Source organism: Antedon mediterranea, chromosome 8 (genome assembly GCF_964355755.1).
Source record: "Antedon mediterranea chromosome 8, ecAntMedi1.1, whole genome shotgun sequence".
Lineage (NCBI taxonomy): Eukaryota > Metazoa > Echinodermata > Crinoidea > Comatulida > Antedonidae > Antedon > Antedon mediterranea.
This window is the reverse complement of record NC_092677.1, coordinates 13,084,267-13,104,424: the sequence shown is the minus strand read 5'-3', so window position 1 is coordinate 13,104,424 and position 20,158 is coordinate 13,084,267. Positions and strand designations below refer to the sequence as shown.

Genomic DNA, 20,158 nt, shown 5'->3' with positions numbered 1-20,158 from the left:
GTAAATGAACATTTTATTGATGGAGAAATAAAATTGGGTCGGTCCTACATAAAACAAAAAAAAAGAAAATGATAGCTGAAACCGTATTTATTTACATTATGTGTTTTTCTATTGTTAGACAAATAAATAAATTTTAACATTTGTGTGGTATGTTGGTTAAAATGCATGTGCCATATTACATATGTCAATCAAGGTTTAGAAACCAGTATAGTATGGTACAGTACGTCGATACTAATTGAACCTCTTGTGGCAAAGTGGTATTCTTCCTTCCAAATTTAAGAATCAGATATTTTAATTCAGGTTCGATGAGCACTATTGTGAAGGTGTGCGCATTCCAATATTTACAGCACGTTGTATCGTGTAATTGCACATAGAGAGCACTGATCAATAGTAATTTACATTGTGTAAGTACATGCATATACATTGCTAATTTTAAATGCTAGTTTGCATGAAAATAATGTTAGTTGTGAACAATAATAACAATATTACGGTTTTCAAAATACATTGATATTTTAAAGAAACAATTCATATCTAATATTTTCACTATTTATTATATTAATAATTATTAAGACATGTTATTATAATCATACTGAAATGTGATGGCGCTAGTAAATCTTCGTTCAGCATGATTGAATTCTAGGAATGATTACGTCATTTTGTTATATTGGGATCCGTTAGTACATATAATAAATAGGCAGACAAGCAGTATAAAATCGGTGTATGCACAGTATACTTGGTAGCAGACCATTGTTATGATTGAAGTTTTAATGAATTTAACCTGTTAGATTTAACAGCATAATATAAATATCAATAAAAATTACACCAACAAATTGTTTATTATTGATAAAGTGATACATTTGATACTAAATAAACGGATTATAGTATAGTATCATAAACCATTTTAAGTTAAGCTTGATATCTTTTTTTAACTCCACACTTTTCAACAAAGCTTCTCATGTTTTATGATAAATAAAATTGATTTAGGCCTAAGGCCTGCTATTCTTGACTGGATATTCAACAGTATAATGTGAATTTATTTCTCAAGATAATAAAAACGTTGTCAAACTACATTAAAGTTACACTTGATTGCATTTTATTTTAAAAAATAATAGAAATTCTCTTCAAGCCTAAAATGATCAATACTTTTTAAAAATGACCTGTCACTGTATTAGGCAATAAAATCATATGTTTAACGAGACTAGATAACAGATTGATATAGCGAACAAAATAAAACAGAGATCAATACGCCTAAATGGATGTTCTCTATTATCATGTACTAAAACAAAAAAGTAATTTTCATAATTGGTTTTTATAATTGCATGTATTACTTTCACGTGGATATATATCGTTAACACGATTATAGGAGCATTAATTACTGTTCTTATAAATATTCATTAAGGTCGTAAATATTCATTATTGATAATCAGTAATCAATTTCCAAGGTTGATTAACTCTTTCATATTCGTGACATCGTACCATCAATATCGTACGCATAAACAGCAAAAACATTAGAATATGCGAATCATCTAAAGCATTAATAATCACGTATTTTGTTCAGCAAAGCAGTTGCATTATTTAATTCTAATCAAATGGGAATAGAATGTTAAATGAAATGTAGTAACCACAGTTGTTTAAATAATTAAAATCTTGTATGTATATACTATTACGTATACAATATTACGCCACATATACATTTCTGGTTTTTTTTAAATATCAAATATCATTGAATATAAACCATGGATACGATATTCATAATAATATAAAATAATGAAAATTAAGAGATGAACAGTATGAGGAAATAATTGTATATTATTAGACTGCATTTATGCGTATTTATAATACTATGTGCGTACATAGAAACAGCACATTCACTGGAAATATGGCGATGCCCGTTGATGTAACTTTAATATCCATAGCGTTTTTGTACGCCCACTGTACGTGTACGGAGCACATACTATCTAATCTAGTAAACTTATGCCCATATTGTGATGAATGGAAATGCAATTTACAAGCTACGAATTTGTATCATTATTAATATTGAACGTAGCACTGCTCCGTTGATTATTATTAATCTAATTACAAAGTCCAATCCAGTGGCTAAGGTAATTTGTTATAACGATTTGCCGATTGTTGAGAAGTTCAACAATTGTATTGATACTTTCATACTGAAAATAAATATTAAAACTCAAGCATCCAAATTATTGCCAAGTATTAATATTGCTATTAGAATGATGTGTGTAGCGTGATAACAATGTTGCGTTTAAACCCATAGGCCTATGTCTAAAAACAATACTTAGGAGTGGCTGTCTCGTCGGCAATGAAGACACACTGTTAATATAACGCTGAAATACAGATTTTGGTAAGCACCATAGTTTGAAAATACGCCCTTAGTGTACAGCGCCTTATGGCAGCTTAACATAATAAATGTAACATGACACAAATTTTAATCAAATACTACATGTGCGTCGCCTATATAAAATATAAAAAACATTTCCTATATACATTTAGAGTTATTCATCATCAAAAAGCGATAGTATTTTTCTAACATGATTATTTATATATTTATTTTTCTTAAAAAGAAGATATTCAGTTTATTACTTCCAGTACATGTGAATTCTTTCTTTAGGCCTATATATTATAGCAAAAGTATGAAAGCATATACTATAAAAACAGGATATGTGTGTATACTCGCACACACCAACACCACATTATATATGCATATATATTTTATGAGTGAAGCATAATATTGTTGTTAAGTACGATACAACAACAATGGTGATTTTAACGCGTACGTAATCATCAGAGCACATCGTCTACCTAATCATAATTGCAATTAAGGATGCTTATAATAATTCTCTTTGCACGCATCTCATTCGAACTGTACTGAATTAAAGACTTACTGTTATTTTACACAATCAACCGGCATTCTTAATTGCCTACAATAATCATCATAATATGAGTGAGTGTGATCACTACTTGTTTCTAACAACGTGCTTTAAAATTTAAAAGCCATTATTTGTTCGCCCTACGTTATTTTGCTACATAATTTTAAAAGCGTATCTGCTGTTTATGATCCAATAAGCATTTACCATCATTAACATAATTTGATGATGAATTGCAAATGTATGCTTTTAACACGTATTATTGTTATGGTATGAATAAACCTGTTACGACTTCTCATGGAGAGCTGGAAAGGTTGCATACCGTATGTTTATAGTGTATATTCACGACGGTTTTTTTTTACTTTATTATAACATCACAATATTATACAAAAGAAAATGTTTTTAATCGCCTATTCTTGGTACTCATGATTTTTTAATATATTCAATATCATAGGCAAACTCTGTGATACAGCATCACATGTATTTCACATGTAGGCCTAAATCCTGTATAGTATCTAACCACCCCATGATGTACGTCCATGAATACACATGAGATGTTGTAATACAGAAACAGCACTGCGAATCGGGTGCTATACTGACATAAAGTCGATCGAAATTCGACAATAATCAAGAAAGCCAAGATAAATGCGCTATAGCACTTCTAATAAATCTAGCTAGCAAAATGTATAGCTATCGCCATTAGTATTTTCCATGGTCGTTTTTTACGTCAACTATTAAAACAATTTTGTAATAAAGAAGAAATATTAGAAATTATCAAACGAAGAATCATCAATCGTTTTTCGATGCATTTGATTGATTTTCACTTTTAATATAACAGCGTTCAAAGACGAAATCGATTGATGGAGATTTATGATGAATATCGAACATCAATAATCAATAAAACTCCTTCCAAAATGGTATAAAATTTAGATAAACACTGAGCTAAGTAGTTATTCATTTCTACGTGGTACCGGTAGTAAAGTAAATTCCAGGTTATCGGTAACGGTATCGGCAAAACCATATTACGTCTCTTGCTTGTTTCCGTCACAAGGTTTTGTCTAATGTCAGTAATATCTAAATTTTGTCTTGTTATCTGTTGATTTTTGCTTGTATCTATTATATTATATTTTATGACCTTCAACCCTGTTAATGGTGACGTTTGGTCACTGTTGGGTGATGATGAAGAAAAAAAACAAAAAAACAAAGGTACATAAGTATCGTTGGCAAGTTAAATATAGTAAAATATATATCTTATATGCCTGTACTGCATAACACAATTATTATCTTTCAATGAAATATATCTTTGTTTAAACGACCCGAAAAATATATTATTAAATTAAGAACCAAACTGTTCTCATTGTAGAGATGTCGAAAGAGCATAACCTGACAAATGGAACTTTTGCCATTTAAGTGTTCATTACAGTCAATCCATCAAACCTGTTTATAGTTTTGGACACTAAAAGAATTTGTTGCAGTATAGTTTGTACTCAACGTTTGTACCATTATATAAATAATAATATATGACCATTGAATTGCAGTCTCGGGAGTTAATTTTTTTTGCAAAGACGATAGAATATATCTCAATGTTCACTTTAAGGTTTTGTGTGAGAGATGATAATATTACGCCTACATTTAAAATGTGAAAAATGATGTTATAACACATTATAGATTATAGTTCTACCAATTAAATAATACTTTAATATTATTAGTTGAAGTCATACGTCTCTCTATACCTTGTTATTTTAGAAAAATGTTCTTAAATATGTTTGTTAAAACCGTTAAATGTTTGTTACTAGTCAGTTTTCCATAATTTATTCAAAGTTTACAAATTGCCATTCAAAGGATTAACTATGTAAACTAACTGTTGAAATATTCAAAGATTCATCAAGGGATTATACAATATATATATATATATATATATATATATATAGGCGGCAGCTGCATATTACAGTTGACGGGCTGGGATTATAGTTGTATAGTATCATATAACCATTTGTAATATATTCTAATAAGAATTTTGTTGAATTAATTGGGTAAAATATTTAAATGGGAAGCTGAATTTGATTGAATAGGTAGGCTTTCAGCGAATGAAAATATTCTCCCCTTTTAACATTAAAAGCCATATATTATTTGCTTTATAAAACACCTGAAAAAATGTCAGCAACGGAATAACATGGCCTAGGCCCAGCAAGACAGGTGATGTGACTTTTTCTTCAACTTGATCGTTGTTTCCATGACCTAATCAAAATAATACAAACGATTTAAAGCTAAGGGATGTGCTTTTTTTGTGTGTTAATTTTTGTATCGTATCGGTCTGAAAATATGTATTTAGTTCCAATATAGAGTGCCATTGTGAATGATGTTCCAATCTAATAGGCGGCGCTATAGCATGTGCTTCTCTTCAAACACAGCCGGCCTGGTTTGAAGATCACGCTCAGAAACATTGATTTTTTTTTTAGAATAAAAAATATTATGTATTTTAGTTGATAGTCACATATAAGTTAGTTTTTAAATGTTTACAGTAATCTCTATAGCTCTTATGAATTCCTTTTAGTGTATTCGTTAGGAGATATAAGCAAGTATAGTAATTTTCTTGCCTTCTAACTAAATTATCGACTAAAACCAACACCCATGAAGGCCGAGGCACATTCTTCTGTTCAATTGGTCATCGATCTTGTGTCCGCCTCTAGACCGTTATAATTTTAATGGTATCACTCACCCAAGGCGTAATTCAACATCAATATAATTGATCAAAGTCAATCCTATCTGAAATGCAACGCAAAAATTCCGGAAACAGTCCATTAGAAAAACGTATTCGAATATACCTCAATATTATATTGATTACTAGCAAACAAAACACCGAACTGGATGGAAAATGTCATTTATTATTAAATGACGAAAGTAATATATAATGTAAAACGATTTCCCCGAAATAGGGTGTTTTCCGATCGTGGTATACACTGTCTAATGGATGTCCATCTTGAAAAATACCCGCACGCAATAATACGAAGATGCTTCGCATATACCTATCTCCTTCTACGATATTTATTTTTAATAGCTGAAAACCGGTCAAACAGCTTGAGTACCGGTACAGCATCATAATGTTGAAGACAAGCCGATTTTCTATAAAAAAAATATTTTGATAGATTTAATAATAGGTTTATACAAAAGGATTGCTTGGCAATGAATGAACCATTCCAAGTCTCAGTCTCTCAGTATAATCATTTGGTAAAACACAAGTAGGTAAATGTATGGGCCCTTGGGGGATAAACTTAAAACCTTTAGATATAGTATTGCAAGTTAGTTATAAGTAGTGTATTAACCATTTTTGATCACCATTTGCAGCGCAAATTACTTACTTTGAGTGTGGGTACTGTTAGCTATATAAACACATACATACAAACTTTACTACTGACAGCTGCTTCTCAACGTTTGTATTAATTAATAATTACAATAAATAATAAATAAAAAATATGAACGTCGTAGTGGTGTATCGTTACATTTATGTGCTTTACTATTTCAATCGACTATGACAGTGACAATTTCAACAAAGTGTGTTTAGTTTTATTATTTATAAAACATGAAAACCAATATTTCGTTACTGAGTGGATTTTGTATTTGTTAGTCTGTTAAGTTTATATTATTATTATAGAGCACATATTACAATTACAATACAATACTAGGCACCAACATCGTACGCCAGCTTTTGGCCTAGTCTGACGTTGTCTAGTTACTGTATTAATTGTCTTTCTGTTTTTGCCAAAATCCGTTAATACAAATTGGGGGAACTCGGTATTTTCGCTGAAAGTTACAATTCTTCCATTTGTTTTGGCCTTTACGATCGATAGAATATTTACATTAAATGTCGAATATACTGCGTGGGAAATCTATAATTAGAAAGGATACACGAGATAATTATTTGGATGACGAAACAATACAGTAGTCAGGTTTTAATACATTCACCATTCTAGTATATTTATTATTTATCTATCCTGAATGACACTTTCAGTCAAAGGATTGGTTTCCTAATTAGTTCAGCGTATAGACAACATCATCAATATAATAATAAAAGCAATGTAAAACAGTACAAACACAATATAGAGTAACAAACATTTTAATTATGTTTGTATAAGAGAAATTATAAACATCTGTATATACGTAGATAAAAACATGTTATTAAATATGTGTATAAAATGTATATGGAAAATGGATGTATAACAAATTATGTCTAAATGGAAAGATTAAAGTGAAAAAGAATATACAGTAAGCTTACAATGATGAATGTGTCGTACATTTATAGCTTGTTATTCGTTTTTCCGGAGTTGATCGGTATACAAGAGTTTTTCTTTTGTATATTATTCCAAGATGGTAAAATGTATTATTATTATCATCAGTTTCGGTTGACTGGATTCTGTTTTCAGTCATTTCTTTCTTTCTTTTTTTCTTCTTTCTGACAACCTTTTAAAACGCTACTGTTTGATCAATCTGACATGGTATGATACCCCTCCCATTTATAGTGTTTATAAAGTTTATTCGAATAAATACGATATTATTGAAATGGAACAGGTATCATTATTGTATAGTAACAATTACCATTAACATCGGAAACCTCATTACCAATAAACTAGTTTAAGATAATCCAATTCATGCTTACTAAAATCTGATTGGAAAGGAGCCACACTACATGTTCATGTTGTTGCAATGTCGTCATCTTTGTAATAATGTAGTATGTGTACATTGGTGTTAGTATCGTGTAGCCAGGACGGATAGGCATTCGTTGTTGTCATCATTAATTAAATTTTATGATTGAAATTTGTAAGGCATGGAATCTTATAGAAGTGTCTATCACATCTCTCTCATAGTGTAATAATTATACTATTACTATAATTAAATTTAAATACAAATTAAAATCGATTCGGGGTTGACAGTAGGTATGTTAAAGTTCGCGCTGCTTTTCGTACATGCAGATTTATGACACAGCATTCAGACAAAGTAATTATCAGCTTTTCATTTGTTTACATACACTAGTAATTAGTAGCATTTCGCGAGAAACTGCCAATTATGTCTGGATTTAAAGTAACTACTTATTTACAGAATGAGCTTACATAATACGCACGCGTATGGAACGACACAAACGAGTTTTAAAGGTGTAATTTATGAATATTTAGCTCATTCTGTATGGAAGCCGTACTATAAACATGTGTATACAGTATATATACATATCATCCTGTTTTGAATTAAATCTGGTCAATAATCACATCAATCTAACAAGCTATCAAACAAGTTAATAACAAATTAATATTTGCATTTTGGTATTGACAACTCAAACAACGGGGTTCTTCGTTTCGAAGTAAACGGTCGTATGCGTAAATGATACTGTGATACAAATATTTTTAAATAATGTTACTTTCTTTTTTAGTGTTTGTTTTTTAATTCTGGCTGTTTTAGTCATTATTGTGTTTCAATAAAGGCAATTTCGAATGAAATGTTAATATTATATATTAGCTTAAAGATGTATTGTCCCCCAAAAACATGAAAAATAAAGATTAATTAAATCAGACTTTGAATATGTTATTTTTAATAAAGAATCACTTCACCGTAGAAAAAAAAAGGAGAAAATATCCAATTTTTGCTCAAAGTAGATAACTATTATGTGACATTAAAATGGCATATTCAACAACAAAAAAATTAAACATTATTTTTCAGGGGGACAATACATATGTCCTTGTTCTATACATAAAACACGCTAGACTGCAAGTCCACCACCGTTTCGATTTTTGTCTGAAAACTACGAGCTACGAGTTTACGAGCTTAATATGTGCCAAACGTATGGCGTTAACCCTCATGCATGCCTACGTTATCTACCTCAACTACAAACGGTATATGCATGTGAAACCACACCTTTCATGATTAGGGCACGCTTCTAAGAGGAAGCATTAATTATGAACCAAGACGACTTTACATAAAATAATGTAAACCGAGACATTTTTTTTTATTTTTTACATTTTAATAGGTTACATTTATGTCCAAAAATTGTTATTATTACATTCTCATAATGTTTCGTCTTCCGTCTCATAAGAATCTCGAATCACATTTTTATTTTTATAAATTACATTAAATTTCAGCATTATACCTTCTGCGATTTAAATAGTTTTGTATTTAATATGTAAAACACAACATTATATATCATAAAGAGCTTGATTTGCCTAGTTTTTAGATCAAATGGCCGATTTGACATCGTACATTATCATTCGAAATTAAACATACTGTACAGCCAATCAAATATATCAGAAAACGAAATGCCACTAGTTGCCGGAAAACACAGGCTTGAATCTCATTTGATTTTTCTAATTAGGCATTTAGTATACGATTTTTGACGGGAATTGTATAGTATTTCCCTAGGCGAGCATGAAACGTATCTCAACAACTATGGAATTAGCTAGAATAATCCGAAGGTGACGCCTAATGCAAAATCATTATTTAAAAGAAAAGGTCAATATTTGTATGTATAATATATAAACATCACAGACACAGGATAAATTCTAAACCGTAATATACTGAAATTTATTTAATTAATTTGAAACGATAAGATGAGGAAATAGGAAAAGGTCGCCCCAACCCCAATATATACATATGTATTCCATTGACTATACCAACATTTAAGCTTCAAATTCCAAATTGTTTATATCTCCTTCTTTGTTTTCTACTCTTATTCAGTCTCCAACCTCCATTCACCACCCTGTCTCCTTTGTTGTATTTCTTTTATTCCTGTTCACCCAGGCAGTACTTGCCAGTTCTTATGCTATGACTTTATCCAAATTCCTTCACTTGCACCAATGAAGGGCTAGTGTTGCCCGAAAGCTCTGCTAAATTTTCTGGATGTTTTACCTTATCGTTTTGATTTATCTTTTCGCTTTTTTTTTTGTATTTTTTCAGTAATTTGCCTTTGGATTTATATATGTATATATATATATATATAAACACATCAGGCAAAGAACATTAATTCTAAACCGCCTGGTGAAATTTAAATAATTAATTTGAAACGATAAAGATGAGGAAATCGAACCGAGACTCGAACTCGGGCCGTCTGCTTGATATGCAGTTGCGCTGCCAACGGGGCTTTCATGTTATTGTTCAAACTCGATTGGATAGCGACTCTTTAACATTCTCGGCGTGGTACGGCGGAACAGCCCTCAATTATATAAATGCAAAGGCAAGTTACTGGAAATAATGACAATGCTGTGGGTATCAGTTGCTGGATCCCAAAAAAACTAAGCAAAAAGCTAAATCAAAACGATAAAGTAGAACCGCCAGAAAAAAAGTTAGCATCATCAGTGCAAGTGACCGTACTTGGACAAAGTAGAGTATAATAAGCAGACAAGCGCTGCCTGAGGGAACTGGAATATGCTTCTCTGCAAAGTAATGTAGAATATTTTATACATTATTATAATTTACAATACACCTAAGTAGATTATTTTAAATTTTATTGGACAATTGTCACATGATATCAAAATAACTGCACTATATCACGCTTGACGTTGGACATTTCATTTTTCATTGCCATGATTTTGTGCATTCCTTTGTAAAGGAAAATGTAAAAGCCAAAACACGAATTCTCGTTATTTAAGTAAAAAAGAGATTATGCATGACACAGAAAAATTCACTAAAAGAAATTGGAAATCACGTTGTCATGGTACTAGCGATATCAGCAATAATTTAAATTGAATTTGCTTTCAGTTTCATCTTTGTCTGTTAGAAGAGATAAATTTCTTATTATATTTTGTTTTAAGGTTCTGGTGGGTTTCTGGACTGCAGCACAGTTCATAACTGTATTTTAATAAATACTCGTCACAATGATCGCTTGTGCTGCAGACATCAAGCATCAAGGACACAGGCTTTTTTCCATTCCATAGCAATCAGGTTACCCCGTGTCTGGGACCAGCTTCCCAGACCGTTGACAGATGTTGCAGTCCTAGAAAGCCCATCAGCCTAATTCATTAGAAAAGTTCATATTCATTTTGATTCGCTGTAACTGTATTTTGTCTTTATGTCTTTTATGTGTAAACTGACTTTGGGGTTGGGTCAACCGGCTCAGCTACAGTAATTAAGTTCACTTAGGTTGACCCTGGTCTCCCCAATTTCAGTTTTTTTTTGTTTTGTATATACTTAAATAGACCAAATAAATAATGAAATGAAATGAAATGAATATCTATTTAAGAATAGGCTTATCACAGTTTGCTAAAGGGTGTACTGTCAGGCCAGATCCAATATAAACTTGAGTTATCATAAGAGTATTTAAATTTTCCCCTTGCATTTTGATTTTTGTTCGTGCCAAGAAATAGAATGTTACTTTAGCCTATAGAGGACGCTAGTATTATAAAAGTGTACTAAAATTACAACCGGCAAGTTTTGTTCGTTAAGGAGATGTAGCATTAACGCTACTAATCTGATAATAATAATAATAATAACTTTATTTAAAAACGGATGCAACACTTGAATCACCAGATTGGTGTTTTTCACAAGGCCGTTACTTACTACAAAACTATTTACACAAGTTATCATTTACAGTACATATGAATATGATTAAAAAAACTATACAAAAAAAAAACCCAAAAAACATCTTTGGTCATTTATTACTTTTTTAAATATATATATATTTAGGAGCTGTAATTGCATTTGAGTTGATAGCATTTAAACTATTCCATAGCTTTGCGCCAGAATAGGAGAAACTTTTCTTTTTGTACTCAGTGTTTGCCTTATGTAAACTTAGAATATCTTTTGATCTAGTATTATATGTTTGTTTGCGTTCATAGAATCTGTTTCTTAAGTAGGATGGTGTTAAGTTAGCCTATTCATTATTTTATACATTGTGACTGCTTCGTTGAAATGTTGTTTTTTTCTAAATTAGGCCAATTTAAATCTTTGAGCGCCTGTCTGTGAGCTAGAGTCATACCTAGATTTATGTGTAATTATTTTGGCTGCTCTATTTTGGAGTACTTGGAGTTTATATTTGAGGGTTTGGTTACAACGACCCCATACAACATTGCAGTAGTCAAAATGGTGGGCTATGATAGATTTGTACGTTAATGATTGCATACTTTGAGGGAAACTATTGTTTACTTTAAGATAGTAGGCCTACAGACCGGATATTACTTTATTTGTCACTTGATCTATTTGTTTATGCCGTTTTAAATTTTCATCGATAATGACACCTAAATGTTTACGGTTACTGTATAAATATTATTATCCATGGTAATCAATTTATTCAATTTTGTATGTGTTCCTAAAATCATATATTCAGTCTTTTTAACGTTTAGACTTAATTTGTTACTTTCTAACCATAGTTGCACATGTTTTAGATCAGTATTAAGATAAGATAAGATGGCTTGATGGGGCGAGGTAAGATCTGCAACTACAAATTACGACAATGACCACAACAGACACGTAGTCTTTCTTTAAACATTGAATTCCCAACTTCTGGTTGTATCTAGTGCTTGAAGATCGTATTTATTCACGGACATATTTGGAACGCTCTCTATAAAATCAATAAATCAAACTCTCAATACTCTTAAAAAAGAAACTAACAAAATGATATTGAGTACTTGATTGATTGATTGAGTAACTGATTATAAATTAAATAAACCGATCATGATTGGTATAGTACCTCCTCCTGTGGTTAGAAAACGTCATCAAGACGTCATTCTTAAAGCATAGAGATATTATAGTCACTATAATATCTCTATGCTTAAAGTAATGGGGCACCCCCATCCCCCTCCTCTTTCCCTGCCAGGTACTGACCAGTTGTCTAGTCTGTGTGTTTTTAAATGGTATCCAAACTGACAAGCAGCCGCTTCTTTTGGTAATATGGAACATAGTAATTTAAAGTTGTATTGTCCCCCAAAATATGAAAAATGAAGATCAATAAATCAAATTTTGAATAGACCATTTTGTAGTTATAATAAATTTGTTCACTTTCGCCGAAAAAAAATCCGAAAAAATTATTAATTTTGCTTAGAAAAAAGCAATATAAGTTAAATCATTTTTCTTAACTTGTCAGCTCAAAAATTAGGCCGGTATACTAACTCATACATATGCATAATATGTTAATGGTAATCCACACAGCTGAGATCTGATCTAACAACAAACATAGATGATTCACGTTGTTTGTACACACCACCAGAGATCGACGCGACTCGACTGGGGGGGTTTCCCTTGATCGTATGTAAAGCCCAGCTGTTAATTTGTCGGTAAGTAGGCCTAGACGGTTATTATGAAAAATAATAATATATATATACTGTATATAACGTAAACTAGAAAGACGTTTGTAATAACAGAAAGGTTAATTAATTAACTTAGCCTAGGATTTTTTCAAGGCTAGGCCTAAAATAATACATGCATAGGCCTAGCTAGGCCTAGCTAGACTAGTTAGCAGGCGCGGCAGACTGGGCCATCAATCTTACATTCCGAAAAATACAGCCAGCCTGCTGTACCATATACATAATTTACAGTTGAAGGGGCGCTAATGCAGTTTCCTACTATAACCCACCCCTTAAAATTACTGAAAATCTTCATCCAACCTACTCACGAGTTGTCTACAACATTCTGAAATCATAAAATTGTAAAAAATCGATAGTTGTTTTATTTATAACTATTTTTAATCAATTAATACTGAGCACCCTTTGGAAGCTAAGCTGGCGATGGATTTCTGAAGGGTGCTCAGTTATTAATTGATTAAAGTAGTTATAAATAAGAAATTATCAATATTTTACCATTTTATGCTTGCAGAATGTTGAAGGCAGCTCGTTGAAGCTTGTTTTACTAGTTTTTATGATAAAAATAAAACAAACTTTTTCAGGGAAAATGGTTACAATACAAGCCTGAATTGAGAACCTTCCAGCAGCACTGTACAAGTAGACAGAGGGGGAAAGCCAGCTTAGCCATTTTACAACACAAACAAATGTTCATCACTATGTTACTCTGTACTGTAGTAAGTCAAATATTTGTTTTCTCTTTATTAAGTTGTAATGTGTTTTACTTTGCCGAAATTGAAAACTTTAGATTTTGTGAAATATTTAACTTATTTATACATCATTTATTTAAAGACGGTGAGCTGCTGAAGACTGGAACAGAGGTCACATTCGTACTTCATAAAGACAACTAATGATAGACTCGGTATTGGAAAATGATTGGATATTGCAAGAACAAAATGTGTGACTCTCCTGCTGCATTCGATCAATATGTTCTTGTCCAGCTTGTAAAATGTTGTTGTATATTTTTTTTTTATCATAAAGCAAAAATATGTATATTATTTTGTAAACATAACATTCAATAAATAAAAAATACTACTACAACAGTACACAGGATAAATTCTTCAAATTTACTTATACTTCATAATTTTACTGTAAATATTACAGTGCAAAAGGAGTTAATACAAATATATATTATATATATACAGTATATCTGATTGAATTTCTGTATTGTTTTTTGTGTCAATTTGTCTACTACTTATCAATGTGTTGATTGCGGCAGTAATTACGGCAGCTATAGTCTTCTAAGATCGCTCATATCCATTACAAAGTGTCATTTTAGTAGTAAGAAACGTTTCAATAAATTGTGAATGTTGCCACTGTACGATACATTTTGTGTTTCTCACTACTTGCTCTTATTGTTTAATCAATCACAAAAATGTGTGTCAAAATATCTGCATAAGATGGTTAATTGTGCGAATGTTGATTTAAACCTATTATTGCATTTGATGCAGAAAATATTTTTAAAATACTGTACAGTAAACATCTAAAACAATATTTAGATTTATTTGGTAATTTTCTCTGCAGAATAGATAGTTGAAATCTTAAATTAAGAAATTTAACCAATTCATCATTATGGAAACAAAAAATTATAAAACAAAAATACATTCCTTCTGGTGGTGGTCTAGGCCTAGCTAGCAGTGTACTGCCTAGTAGATTTAATACAATAGCAGCAAATTCGGGCCTAGGGCTAGGCCTCTCCTGCTAGCGAAACAAAAACTCACCTAAATGACTCATCAAAGTTACCAACTGAAGTTCTAACTTAGCATTCTGCTAGCTATAGGTTTCGTGTTTTCTTCAAGATTCGTCTCGCGTCACTACTCGACTCTCTCTCAGTCTCATGCATTGCTATCGTTGTTGGCTGTTTGTTGATTTTAGCATCATCCACACGATGTATCCATACAATATGAATATTTTATGAGCTAATTCGGGTCAAGGGTTAAATTAAACCGGAACACGTTTGTCTTCCAGACAAAGAGCTTCCGGTTTGTTAATTTTTGCTTTAAATTACGATTTTGTCGGTTAAAAATAAAAATTTTCGATCCAATTTGAGGTCAAAGTGAACTTTTATGTGCAATTAAAATGGCTTATTCAACAAAAATATTTTAAAACAAAATGTTTTCAGGGGGACAATATATCTTTAACAATTTATTATGTCTTTTGCAGTTTGTTGTTTCAGATGATACTGTAGCAGGTCTTACTAAAGTGATTATGCAAAAATACGATACTAACGCAGACAATAAAATTGAGATGTCAGAGGTACGATTCTTTTTTTTTCTCTTTTGTGGGGGAAAACGATTCTTAATGTATACATTTATATAATCCTATAGAGATTACATCAAGCTCTTTACTTGGCAAAATAGAATTTTACCAAGTATAGTAGGCTACTTGCTTTGTTTGTTTGTTTGATAGCGCCTATAATTTTAAAAGTATATCATTCTGGTGTAAATAGTTATATACTTACAGAACATGCCTATTGACATTCAATAAAATCGGTTCATTAATAACTTCACAAATACAAAAATTGCATTCTTTTAAAATGGGCCGAAATGTCAACATGCGCCCTCTGTGGAAATATTTTGCAAAGTACTTCACTCAGTTTCTGAGTGCTTTCATTTATCTGTTAATAATAGAAAATCAGAACTTGAACATACACCCCACAAACAAAACTAAAAGGTCAAAGTTTACAACATCGCAATGATTCAGTAAGATTAGTTTTTCACCTTTTTTTTAGATTGTTACTAATAATGAAAATTTATTAAGTAAAAGGGCGAACAGTTTTATTACATTAAAAGCTAGAGGTGTATATTAATTAAATTTAAAAGGGCAAATATAAATCCAAATTAATTATACTTTTATTACAAGATTTAGAGAATCAAATAATGATTAGTGCGCGTATAGTACAACCGTACTAATAATTATTAGTGTGTTTAATTAATTCACAGTTTAGAATTTATTCAACATTTATTTAGAAACAGTTCATGAAATAAAAGAAGCATACAACAACTTAAATGGTAAAAATAATTAAGAACTGTTTTAGGGATCGGGAAAAGAAGTAGAAGAACTTGTCAAATACCAACCTCTAAACAAACAAAAAACAACAAAAAGCAACTGCATGACAAATTATTAGCTAATTTTAGATCTATCAATTATAATCCTAAATAATAATAAAATGTTTTAAATATTTCATTTAACTTCGGCACATAATGATTGTATTTGGAAATGTTTCTTTTTTACAGATTTTAAAAATATTCAACAGAATCAAATAATGTCTGTCTATAACTTGTATCGGCTACACGTATATTATGTGATGTTTTGTCAGATTAATGCTAGTATTTAGTACAACCTTGCTATATATTTCAATAAGTGATTTTTTAAAGTAATAGTTTCATTATACATAATTAGGATTTATAAACTATATTTTAAAATATCAACATTGTGAAAATGTATCATCTTACGATGAATTAAGGTGTCATAATAAAGGATTATTGAGTATTGATTTTAGAATGTAAAAATAAATTAACAATGCATATTTGCTATTTTCTATTTCAGTTGGCAGAGTTGCTGCGACCAGAGGAGAATTTCCTGCTTCTTTTCCGAACTATGGGTGCCATTGATAATAGCGTAGACTTCATGGAGGTAAACATCATTTGTTTTTGTAACCAACAAATATTAGGAAGCAAAATGCATTCATAAACCTCCCTTATAATGCTAAAAGATGATTTTCTGGGCAGATCATTTTTCTGATATTTTCAATTGTGTTAAAAACGATACCGATAAACAATTGTTATTGACAAACTCTTCAATGTTAATGCTCATGATAAGTTCAATATTACACCGCTAAAAGTTGCTTTGTTAATTGATAATCTTACTTTAAGTATCGGAAGCGTTTGTGCGCATGCGTGTTCATGTTTCTATCTTCCAGACCCAAATAGGCATCCGTATAAGCTGACGCTTTCGATTCTCGCGAACTAATTTACACAAATCAGCTGGTTTTGATATGATAACTTGAGCATTTTAGATTTGCTAGTCTTCGCGTGAGTGTTATTGTGTATACTTTTTAGTCGCGTGCAACGCGACTCTACTGCTCATTATGTCGGTCGGTCGGTTGGTCGAATGGTTGTATTGGTCGTCGGTAAACACTAACTCAAATTTGAGCACCCGACTGCAGCCATGTATGGCCTTGCTACATACTGTACGCCCCAAAATGCCGCTAGGCTTATTCCTATTAAACTGTGTCTTGTTATATTGGTACCAATTATTAAGTCTAAATTTGGTAATTATGTAGTAAAAATATTAGAATAATAAGGTTTATTGTAAATAGCTTCAGTTCGCAAGGAACGTCATTGCACAATGCATGATTGTTAGCAATAGCGCCACCGTTATAATAAAGACTGGTGGTGGCGCTATTGCTCCTTGTCTAATTCAATTGCTAGAAAGTCTTTAGTAAATGTTTTGACTGAATATTATATGGTAAATATGCCGTTTTATACGTAAACTACTTGACTATGTTTAGACAATATCGAAAAGATAACATAAAAAGACAAAAACTACTGACTACTATTATGGTCCAATTATAATATTAAGCTACAAGTTTGTTATAATAACGCATTAAGTACTTAACTTACCATGACACGATAGTGCATCAACCATGTTTGTTAGTAATGTTACCTTTCACAGAAAATATCAGAACATCTATTTATGGTTTCCCACTAAAAAACACAATAAATACATTATGCCCTTATGGTTCAGCAATAGAATGGCGTTCTAATATATTTTCCAGCCTATAGTCCATGATTGATTGTTATTGGGTTTTGTGAATAGTGTATTTTTGTATAGTACTATAAGCGCTTTTTATTATGTGATTTTATATGTACACTGATTACGAAATAAAAAGTAAAAGAAAGAATAAAGCAGAAAATTAAACCTTATTTTAACTTGAAACGAAATCTCTTTTTTTTCTTAGACCTGGCGAAAATACGACACTGATAAAAGTGGCTGTATTGAATCGCAAGAATTAACTGTAAGTATTCAAACAATTGTATATTATAAATTGAAGATTATTGAATAATATTAAAAACTATATTGATTACAGTACGGTACATTAGCAAATGTTTTTTTTTTTAAATAAAAACTCAAAGGTCCTTTTATATCGTGTCGTCTTCTAGGCTGATATACAATATTGGAGACGTAAATTGAGGAATTTTCGTTCCCCCAGAACTCTCAATGGATAGTCAAAAATACAATGTTTCTGAACCGTTTAACTATAATTTAAATTTTTCAGGAATTTTTAAGGGACATAATTAAAAGACATGATAAACAAGTTTCTGAGGAAAAATTAAAAGAGTATTCACAACAAATTGTAGGTATTTTAATTGTTTTTTTAAAATAATTGTTTGTTGGAGTTAATTTTATATTCTTGATTTTCTAACATTAATAATTAGTAATTGAAGGTACTGTTTGTTTTAGTTATCCAGTGATATCTATTCAGAGTCATTCTATATTATAACATACCTGATTGTATTCTTGCAATTTTATTGGTAATTTACGTATCACGTGTCACTTGGAATTAGCCCTACCTAATTATGCGCTTTCATTCATGTTCATTTTGAGCATTTTTTTGCCACGCTGCGTTGTTCGTTGATTCATCGGGTTCAAAATCAACTTGTTTTGCGCACCGCTTCTTTTAACTATTCTATCCCCGTATTTAAAGTTAAAGCACTGCTATTTAGAATGGCCTAGCTTCCTGGCCTAGAATTTGTCATTACGGTTTATCGCAAATAGATACGATGGAGAAATTGACCAAACGTAGGTGTGCTATACAGCAAATAATGAATATTTTGTATGCGTTGATTAGAGAGAATATCTCATTCAGTAAAATAAGTACTGCTCTCTTTTATCTCATTTAATAGTTTGCCTTCTAGCCAATCTATTAATATCTCAATGTCTAATAATCTTGATACCAAAATATATTTTTTTATTCTAATCTTACAGTTGAAGTATTATGACAAAGACAATGACGGCAAGTTGCAATTTAGAGAAATGACCAAGTAAGTACAATATTATAATTAATTATTATTATCAGCTTATATGATTTCTTTTAATGATTTAACACTAATTCATTATTACAAACTGATACTTTTTGGTGATTGTTTTCACATAAAACTATAATTCATTTAATTTATTCTTTATTTGTACATATAAATATAAACATATACTAACAAAAACAAACTCTATATACAGCATTAAACAAAATAAAATATAAAACAACATTAAGAAACAATAACACTCCCCCATGGATCTCAGGCTGGAAAATAATATATTAACATTCTCGGAGTAGAAAACGCCAGTTTTCATCATCCATTGCTGAGCCATAAAAGCCATTTCTCATAAGGCACACAACCAAAACATTATAAGAGTTTGAGTTAGAAACAGATTTTCTGATATTTTCTTTAAAAGATAACAAACCGTTACTAACAAAACATAGTTGATGCACTATGTGTGTTGTGCCAAATCTATCATATCATGAGTAATGCGTTTTCTAAACAAACTTATAGCTTCTCAAACGTACCTCTATTAACCATGTGGATTCATTCCGTAAGACAAAAGCGGGTTGCATTCTTTTTTTCCTATGAGGTTAAGGAAAATGAATGATTCATTACCTTAATTATTTTCTATTATAAAGAATTACAAAATTACGGAAGCCCTTTCGAGCCACAAGTTAACTATATTTTAAAAGCTGTTATCTGGCGGCCGGCACTTAATTATCTGGCGACCGCCACTTAATTATCTGGCGGCCGCCACTTAATAATTAGTACATGTCCCGTCACGTGATATGTACGTGCATGCATGCAACATCGCATCTGATCCAATGCACGTACATGTCACGTGACGGGACATGTACTAATTATTATCTGGCGGCCGACACTTAATTAAGTGGCGGCCGCCAGATAATTAAGTGCCGGCGAC

At 31.2% G+C, this 20,158-nt stretch overlaps 1 protein-coding gene and 1 long non-coding RNA gene across 5 annotated transcripts in view; both read left to right on the top strand.

Moving 5' to 3' along the window:
- The window catches only part of LOC140056107 (calretinin-like), a 32,460-nt gene that overhangs the window by 3,331 nt on the left and 8,971 nt on the right, over window positions 1-20,158 (top strand). For all 4 annotated transcript variants that reach the window (XM_072101361.1, XM_072101359.1, XM_072101360.1 and 1 more), the window contains exons 3-7: window positions 15,356-15,448; window positions 16,742-16,828; window positions 18,156-18,212; window positions 18,474-18,551; window positions 19,184-19,239. In XM_072101361.1, coding sequence (XP_071957462.1) covers window positions 15,356-15,448; window positions 16,742-16,828; window positions 18,156-18,212; window positions 18,474-18,551; window positions 19,184-19,239 — 371 coding nt within the window. The remainder of the gene's footprint in view (window positions 1-15,355; window positions 15,449-16,741; window positions 16,829-18,155; window positions 18,213-18,473; window positions 18,552-19,183; window positions 19,240-20,158) is intronic.
- Window positions 12,814-14,507, top strand: LOC140057334 (uncharacterized). The gene is made up of 3 exons (XR_011846915.1): window positions 12,814-13,129; window positions 13,738-13,869; window positions 13,985-14,507. It is a non-coding gene; the product is annotated as an uncharacterized lncRNA (long non-coding RNA).